The sequence below is a fragment of the Papaver somniferum genome, chromosome 2 (genome assembly GCF_003573695.1).
Source record: "Papaver somniferum cultivar HN1 chromosome 2, ASM357369v1, whole genome shotgun sequence".
Classification (NCBI taxonomy): Eukaryota; Viridiplantae; Streptophyta; class Magnoliopsida; order Ranunculales; family Papaveraceae; genus Papaver; species Papaver somniferum.
The window spans coordinates 213,548,281-213,557,819 of record NC_039359.1 but is presented as its reverse complement, the minus strand read 5'-3'; the positions used below and the strand labels follow the sequence as shown (position 1 = coordinate 213,557,819).

Sequence of the window (9,539 nt, the reverse complement as noted above, 5' to 3'; positions counted from 1 at the left end):
ACTCCAAGAAAGGAGTAGTATCTTTCTGTCTCTGTCTCTCTTGCGTCCTGTTACACTATGCATCATCCTTCCCCATGCCAATACCTTAAATCTGTTCATAAGAGACTCTCACGATTTGCAAAGTTCATATCTACTCGGATAACTATGACAAGAGCGAATTTGTTCAAAAATCTGGCGTCTTCTGTGATCTGTTAAGATAGTAATGATACTTGTTAAACCAGGGGTACGAGTGTCTGTCAATGAAGCTCATCATCTCTCTTATGGACACTACAAGACTTCATGTCCAAATGTTGAAGACTACAAGACTTGCACCGATTTTCTTGATGCTACTGCTCCTGCATCTTTCTTGAGGCTCATGTTTCATGACTATCAAGTTCAGGTAACTCTTTCAACTTTTGAAGTTTTATAACTTGAGCTTGGTTCATATGCTGCATGGAGAACTGATTCATGGCTTTGTTTATATGCAGGGTTCTGATGCGTCAATACTACTCAACTCTGAATACAGAAACATTGGTTGAGAGATTATTTCCTCAAAAAACTTCATGATAAGAAACCGCGAAACGATTGGATTTATAAAATCAGTTCTGGAATTAAGGTGTCGGAGCAAGTCTTGTGCTGATATTATTGCTTTAGCTGTTAAAGAGTCAGTAGCCTTCACTAGTGTTGGACACTGTGGACAGATTATACAATCCCATACGCACCAACATCAATGCCGCCTCCGCTACTGATTTGTTGGAAAAAGGTTATGATTCTTATGAAGCTCCACTGAATATGCAATGCCCAACTAGACTTCCTCTTGACAAACCTTACATTTGTGCCTAATGATATCACTCCCCTAACCACTGATAAGCAGTACAACCGAGATATCATGTATGGAGGAGGTTTATTTGTTACCGACTCGAGCATCTCAAAGGATCCAAGAACATCACAGGTTGTTAACTCATTAGCTGATGATCAAAACTACTTTTTCCAAGTCTTTGCTTCTGCATTTGTGAAGCAAACAACAAAATATGTATAATGCAATGACTTGGAAGAAGACATAGATTTTCAGGTAAAACCACAAATTTAAAATAATCTGAATTTCGTTATAAATTTGACAATAAAATGTCAATATGATAAGTGCAAACTTATCAATTAAGCATAATTAGTGAAAATAGACGAATAATTAGGTTAAGGAAGGGAAGAAATTCAGAAAAGAGGCTAGAAGAATCATTTAGAATCAGGGAAGAAGGGGACACAGACAAGATAACATCACATTTCCATTCATCCATATTACATACTTACAGACAAATATATAGATGTCTGTTTACAATCGTACGACAACTACCTAAACCACCTAATATCATCCAAACATAAAACATGCACGTATCACAATATACATAAGAAATAGAAAAGTTTAGAACAGACTAACAATCCTATGTTGGCTCAGCTAAAACATTTGGACAACAAGAAGTAGATGCATTCTCTTTAAAACTCGAACTCGTTAATGAGAATTTATGACACTGGGTAGTACGAGGATTTATGGAGTCTCTTCAGTCTTCCCTCTGATATCGTATTAGATAATGTTTCTCGGGTTCCAGCTGAATTCGTTCTAGAGTGCACTTAGTTTGTAAAAGTTGGGTAACTCTTATCCGCACAAGTAACTTTACTGATATGCACCTCAGTCGCCAGCTTGACCATCTCCATGGTGGCACCAACGATGACGGCAAGTCATGTCTCTTTTTTGCTTGTCGCGCTGACGATCAACACAACTACCCAACTTTACTTTTCCACGGGGGACAACTACATGAGAAATACATTTACAGTGAAAATCTGAAAAGGATCTATCATACTCCCATGCATCGTTATCCTTTATCCGGTCACTTAGTTGGCTCCTGCAATGGTTTAGTTTGTATATTTCAACACCAAAATTTAATTATGGATCCCATCCATCAATTAACTATGAGGCAGTTTCCTTTTGGGGAGACAAAGAGTGGTCGGGATGGATTCTGGAAACACGTCTAGGGGTCATGATGTTTTAATCCAACAGGAAAAAATTTGCAACGTCGGTTAACTAAAATGGATAGCTATCTACAGTCCATTGAACTCTGTTGGTTTGTATCCATTAGAGTTTTATTTTAATAAACGGTTAACTAAACGGATGCAACCCACTATCATCTTCAGTTGCCGAAACCAATTCATAGCTTACTCAACTTACGTGATTCTGTCTTATAAATTCCAAACTGCTATACCATTTTTCTCATGTCTTCGTTTTCCATCGGTGTGTTTCTCATTCAGTCCGTAGTGATCCAAACTGATACAAACTGATTTCTAGCAGATATGTATGCGGTGAAATATACGCACAACTATGTCTATCGAAGACGTGATCGCACGAAAGTGGTGTTAAGGTTTGTGTCCACCGATTCGTCAACCATAGGGATGCTCAAATTTATGCACAACTACATATACAGGAGCCATAAGCGCACCAAAATCGTGCTAAATAGAGTATCCGGAAGCGAAGCCACCAAGTCAATTAGTACGATTGCATTTGCAAGAAAGCTGATGCAGTTGAACAAAGAAGAGGAACAGATTCGGAGATGGGACGCAGCCCTGCAAATTGAAAACCTTAGAGCAGAGAAGTTATCCAGTAAAGAGGACAACTATGTTGATAAGAACCTGGCAGTAAATTTATTAAACTTCTAAATTGATTTGTCAGTAATCGGTGTGCTTATTTCTTGCTTACTTATTTCGGTCAGTCTTTATGGCATGCTTATCAGTCTAACAACAACAAGGTACGATGGACGTCTGGAAAACGTGGTTTCTTCTTGGATAGCAATTATCCATGTCTATCCATATATGGGGAGGTATGTTAAAATTGATTAATTAAGTTTTAAGGCTTAAATGGGTTTTGTACTTTTGTTTCTGACGATTTCTTTTTTAATAGCAGATGGACATGGACTTGGACTACACGGTAAAAATTCTCATAGTTTACGGTAATTTTTGAATGATTAAACTCACATCTAATGCGAATGTAAATTTGAAATGCAGATTACGTATTTATGTAGAAATGGTGTGCTGATCGACTTCCATGATATAAAGGTTTATCTCTTTCATGTTTGATATATGTTTATTAAAATTTTCTATCCTATTACAAGCCTTTCTGAGAACTGCAATTTCTATGATGATGACAGCCCATTGAGGATGAGCAGATCATTACCGAGGAAGGGGAAATAAAATATGTTGTGACTTCGGAGGTAAATACCACGTTACACAGACTTCTATCGCCTACTTTCTAATACACTTCTATCGCCTGCTTTACACTTCTATCGCCTAATTTACACTTCTGTTTGGATTTTACACTTCTATCGCCTACTTTCTAATACAATTATCCATGTTTGTATAAAGATCGGCAAATGGGAGACCGGGTATATCTTAGTTTGCATCACGGGAGTGAATGGAAACAAAAGCACAAAGTAAAATATTAAGTTTGTGGCCAAAAAATTATTTATGAAATGAATAGAACTTATGAATCACTTATTATCAGATTGTTGTACGTGCTCCTCATTGGCGACACATGCTCCTCATAAACACTTTTACATTCTCAAACGTGGTGAAGAAAATGTACCCTAAAAATGGATAAATAGCAGCTGCGACAATTGAGAGGTGTTTAGATTCTTTGCAGAGCTCTATGCACTGTACTGCGACAACATCGTATTATGTATTTTAAATGTTCTTCAAAAATTAGATCTGTGTATTTTTTACGTTTTATGTGAAAGTTTGGAGATGTATGCACTATACTGCGACAAGATGGTCTTATGTATTTTGAATGTTCATCAAGAAAAAGATCTATGTATTTTCAATGTTTATATAAAAGTTTTGATTATCTATGTAAACGGAGGGCACCTTGCTTAATCTAATGTTACTTAGTGCTTAACTGACATGGCTCAAATCAAATTTTCCTTTAATTATTCAACTCATTAGTTTGAGAACTATTTGGTTTGGTAACATTAGCTTTAAAAGAACATGATATAATGACTTAATATGGGTGTGCTTAGTCTAATGTTACTTACTGCTTAACTGAAATGGCCCGAATCAAATTACCATTTAAGTATTCAACTCTTTAGTTTGAGAACTATTTGGTTTCGTAACATAAGCTTTAAAAGAATCAGAGATAATGGCGTAAATGGGTGTGCATGAGTCGGTATTGAACGGAGTACATAAGTGAAGACTGTTGGGTGAAATCCAAATCAAATATTGACAAAAGAATCAAGGTATGATCCCATCTAATAATAATTACATTTAAACAATGAATCTGGTGGAGTAATTATTGGACCTTTTGACCGTCCCGTTTTAGTAACGGTTGAAATTTCAAACTTCAAATCAAAAAGAAATCTGAAAAAATAAATAATCAATAACTATTGACACCCACTACCTTGCAGTTTTGTGGATTTCCAGTAGGGAGCAGTTTCAGATAATGCAGTTTTCTTGAGATCATTACTTTATAAATACACTGATTTGGAGCGTTTAAAATAATTTCTTAAAAAGTTCATGATGTGGAAGGTTTAACATGTAAGTAGAAGTCAGTACTACGACAATTATTTAACCATTCTATTGATCCATCGGTTTATTTACTGCATTACGAAATCTTTTTATCATGCATCTTTTGTGCTCTCTTCTATTTTCTTTCTTTGATTTAAGCTAATCCAGTTCAAGGTCAGTAAGAAAAATGAAAAACGAAAATACCAAATGGTGCTTTAGTAAATGGAATTTTTTGAGTGATCAAATTCTTGGATGAAAGGTACACTGCAGGACAAAAATAATATCATTCATCAACTCTGATCTAATGATCAATGACGCAAAAAAGAAGTTCACCAGTTTTTCATGGTGGGATGCACTAGGATCATCCGCTATCTGGCGAGAGCATATTTCAGAAAACAAAAAAAATAAAAAAAAATTGATTATTAACTATAAGCATTTGTTCATGAATGCAGGAGACACACGAATCATGAAAATCAAGGAAATGATGGAGTTCACGTGTTCCATAATGGTCATAATTTGGCTACCCGACCAAATGTATGCCAAGATTTTTTTATTTTTTTTTTAAGTTGTTTGTTTTATACTGTTCAAGTTTTTGAGTTTAACGATTTCATGGATTGTCAGAGGAGGGTATTGGGACAACAACGGAGGCGTGCAAGAGAACGTGCAAAAGACGAAACAATAACCCAAGTCAATTCAGATGTACGGATCATCACACAGGACAACCACAACATGCAGAAAATTGTCTTGAAAGAAGGCCAACAACATTGAATGAGTCACCAGTCCAGAGGCGCCGACGTAATACAGAAAGTGAACATCACGCAGAAGATCATCGTAACAGAGATATCCAAGTAATGTTCACAACTATATATTCTACACAGGAAGTTTTGTAGCTGCGACCAACAATAATTGTGTCATTTGAAATTCAAATCACATTATTTTTAATAGTTGCAGCTTCCACATGGTCCAAGGGAAAGGACGACAAATATAGGAATACCAAACGAAGCTACACATGCTAATGTATTTTCCGGCCTTTAAAGTTTAACTAAATACTATTTGCATTATCCTTGGACAAGCAAACAACTCTAATGTTCCTAAAAATGATTAAAAAATCCTAATTTTTAGTTAACCTACTTTAATATCTATGTTATCAGCATCAATCAGTTGCATGTTGCGAACGACATGAAAATTTGCATAGTGACACAACAGCGGAACATCACCAGCGGTGTGTTGCTGCGGGAGCACCAACGACGCAAAATATATATCTAACATCGCCAACAACATATCGAAGATCAGCATCCCAGAGGCGTCGCCGTGAGAAAGAAAAACAACTCAAAGAGATGAGAGAACAAGAATGTCGTGAGAGAGAAGCACAAAATGAAACGGAAGCAGATGCAGAACGACGACGAATACTGAAGGGAAATGGAAAAGCTGTTTGCGAAGAGGTGCGTAGATACTCAGTAATGTGTTTTTCAAACTTGGGCACGACCATTTCAATATTTAATACTTTGATTTCCAAAACTGTAGAATCCTCAACTGAAATGGATACGATCAAGTGGAATATAAATTAGAGAAAGGGAGGTTATGCGCTCAAGTGGTATACAAATTAGAGAAAAGGAAGATACACCATATGCACATGAAGATGCAGAGTCTGGCGAAGAGGTTAATTAAAAAATTTACATTTTACACATACACAATTATCATTTTTAAGTTTTAAAATATAAAAATATTCGTGCGATGACAAAATTTACAATGCAGACGACTATATTACATAGGAGAGTTGGTGTCACATCAACCGATCAAAACATTGAAATGTAAGGATTAATTTGAAGATAGAGATTGCATTAATTTATTTATTTTTAGTTTCATCTAAACTAGATTCCTATTTCTCACTATGCAAGCCGTCTGTTGGAGAAGATGATGTTGTGTCAGATGATTACGAAAATGATGAAGTAGATTACGACAGTGATGAATTATGTGATACAACTACAACTGAGAACCGGGGAGCTGCTCTTACTACTGATGTGCGCCATTTTCTGGGACAAATGGATGTCAAATGTCATCACTGCGGGGCGTTGCACTGGATGGCAGAAAAACTCACAAATTCGTCTTTAATAAACCCGAAATTTGGATCATGTTGTCTCCAAGGAAAAGTTCGCCTAACGTTACTGCGTGAACCACCTATAGTATTCAGAGAATTGTTTGACGGAACCAACGTCGAATCAGTATCGTTTCGGACATATATTCGAGAGTATAATGCGGAAAATGTATTTACTAGCCTTGGATGCAAACTAGATACAAGAGATTTGAAAGGGAGAGGTCCGAGACCTTTCTCAATACATGGGGAGTTGAGACATTTAACCGGTGGTGTTTTACCATCTCCTGGGACTGAGAGGAGGGCGGTTTACTCCCAACTGTACATCTATGATCCAGCTTTTCCATTGTCTGTCCGTGGAGAACGAAATCCTGAGTTAAATATGAATGTCCTACAGACAATTCAGAATACTATGCTCCAATTCAATGTTTTTTATACCAAGTATCGCCAGGATTATGCAATTTTAGACCAGATGAGCCCGGTCGACCAGAATATCAGAGTTTCCCTTCAATATAACAAGTCAACCAATATTAGGCATTATAATCTTACGACAGCATATAAGATTGCGGTTATCGTTCCAGAAATAACTTATAAGGAGACTGGGGTGCAAGATATTATATTGCATTTGAGATAAAACAACGGGTTGAAACAAATTTCCGAGTGTCATCCGGCGTACTTGCCTTTACATTATGTTTTACTATTTCCTTTTGGTGAGCTGGGATGGTCACCGACAATGAGGCAATGGGATGCAGTCACCAAACATATACGAAAACCAAATCATCTCAAATGGAGTATTACAGTTACCGCATATTTGAACGCACCGAAGAATATTCCACCATCTTAAGAGCCGGAAAACTATTTCAAGAGTTCTTAGTTGATGCATGGGCAGCGACAGAGCAGAGTAAGTTGGCATGGCTCAGATTCAACCAACCAACTTTGCGTTCTGACTAGTACAGTTGCATTGCTGATATGACAAATGCCGATTTGAATCCAGGTGATAGAGGTAATCCTGTTATTTTACCATCTTCACACACTGGGAGCGGAAGGCATATGCACGAGATATATCAGGATTCAATGGATATTACACGTTTTCACCACCATCCAGACATTTTTCTTACAATGACTGCAAAACCAAATTGGCAATCAGAGTGTCACTGATCGTCCTGATTTGGTGGATCGAGTTTTTGAGCTGAAAAGAAAAGCATTGATGAAAGAAATAAAGGAAAAAAAGGTGTTCGGCACGGTTGTCGCCCATGTTTATACAATCGAGTTTCAGAAACGTGGGCTACCACATATGCATGCTCTTATATTTTTAAAATATTCGGAAAAAATTCGTACGACAGACATGGTTGATAGATTTGTTTCTGCTAAATTTCCTGATGAGAAAAATGACCCAATACTATTTGACACCGTAAGCAAATGTATGGTTCATGGTCCATGTGGAGAACGAGATCCAGGTGCAGCATGTATGTCAAAAGGAAAATGTACGAAAGGATATCCAAATAAGTACACTGACACAACAACTTTGGACGAGGGTGGGTATCCCAGTTATCGTCGTCGTCGGGACGGAATAGAAGTAACTGTCAGAAACAACAAAAAGGCGTATAATATAGATGTTGTACCCTATAACCCGCATCTGTCAAGAATGTTCAATTTCCACATCAATGTTGAAATATGTGCAGGCATAAGAGCTGTAAAATATATTAACAAATACATTCATAAAGGGGGTGACCGAGCTACGATGGTTTTGGGAGAACATGACGAGATTCTACAATATATTGATGCAAGGTACATTGGACCACCTGAGGCTGTATGGCGTTTACTTGAGTACCACTTGCATGAAGAATATCCTGTTGTACAACGGTTGGCAATTCATTTACAGAATAAGCGACGGGTTTTTTACAACGCAAGGCAATCAATGACCTCGGTTATACAAACAACACAAGAACATAAGACGACTTTGATGGGTTATTTTGAGTATTATGCTAAAATCCTACTGCCCCGACCTATATTTATCAAGAGTTCCCGCAACACTTTGTATGGAGTAAAAAGGCTAAAGAGTGGAAAATTAGACAACAAGGATTTGCAATTGGAAGAATGTATTTTGTTAGCCCTAACGCTGGAGAGTTGTACTACTTACGTATGTTACTCATAACTGTTAGAGGTGCTAATTCTTTTGAAGACTTGAAGACTGTAAGTAATGGGACGTAGACGAGGTGCAAAATACATTTCAAGATGCATGTATTGCACTTGGGATTTTAGCACATGATGGAGAATCATAAAAATGTCTTCAAGAAGTAGTGGTTATGCAAACTGGAAATCAGCTGAGGAAACTATTTTGTATTATCATATCGCAATGTAATCCATCAAGACCGGAGGTGTTGTGGGAGAAATTTGGAATGAATATATGTGATGATCTACCAAATAGATTGTGAAAAATGCAATGTCAGTCGAACCACTTAACCGAGAGGGTCATTTTATCTCCAGTAATGAAGATGTCCATAAGATTAATATGGATGCATAGAAAGATTACATGGGAGACTTACACGTATTTTGCTGCTGACAAAATGATTCGGGATGATCATGGAAGGGATTCGGATTTTACAACTGAATTTCTCAACAATTTAAGTCCACCAGGATCACCTCCATTTAAGGACCTCAAAGTTGGAGTCCCATTATGTTGCTGAGAAATCTGGCACCGAAAGAAGGCCTTTGTAATGGTACAAGACTGGTGTGACGAGGTGCGGACGACACGTGATTGAAGCTAAAATCATAACTGGAGAAAAAGCTGGTGAAGTATATTCATCCCTAGAATAACTTTTCAACCTTAAGCTTCAGATCTAAACATACAAATGGAAAGACGTCAATTTCCATACGCGTTGCATATGCGATGCCTATTAATAATCCCAGGGACAATCGGTGAAGTATG

At 37.2% G+C, this 9,539-nt stretch overlaps 2 protein-coding genes across 2 annotated transcripts; both read left to right on the top strand.

Moving 5' to 3' along the window:
• The first annotated feature begins 2,261 nt into the window (after nt 1-2,261).
• On the top strand, nt 2,262-3,777 carry LOC113354521. Its single transcript, XM_026597833.1, has 4 exons — nt 2,262-2,661; nt 3,028-3,078; nt 3,171-3,233; nt 3,385-3,777. Exons 1-4 carry the CDS (start codon nt 2,320-2,322, stop codon nt 3,454-3,456), a joined length of 528 nt encoding a protein of 175 aa, XP_026453618.1. The 5' UTR covers nt 2,262-2,319; the 3' UTR covers nt 3,457-3,777.
• A 4,178-nt stretch (nt 3,778-7,955) lies between these two features.
• Nucleotides 7,956-8,765, top strand: LOC113352799. The gene has a single exon (XM_026596572.1). It carries the CDS (start codon nt 7,956-7,958, stop codon nt 8,763-8,765), a length of 810 nt encoding a protein of 269 aa, XP_026452357.1.
• Nucleotides 8,766-9,539: the final 774 nt, after the last annotated feature.

Bases quoted from the DNA above. Each gene is read 5' to 3' on its own strand.
- LOC113354521 (XM_026597833.1), top strand. From the start codon at position 2,320: ATGTATGCGGTGAAATATACGCACAACTATGTCTATCGAAGACGTGAT. The intron at 2,662-3,027 runs GTAAATTTATTA...TTTGAAATGCAG, and splicing joins ATGTTGATAAGAACCTGGCA to ATTACGTATTTATGTAGAAA. The intron at 3,234-3,384 runs GTAAATACCACG...GTTTGTATAAAG, and splicing joins AATATGTTGTGACTTCGGAG to ATCGGCAAATGGGAGACCGG.
- LOC113352799 (XM_026596572.1), top strand. From the start codon at position 7,956: ATGGTTGATAGATTTGTTTCTGCTAAATTTCCTGATGAGAAAAATGAC.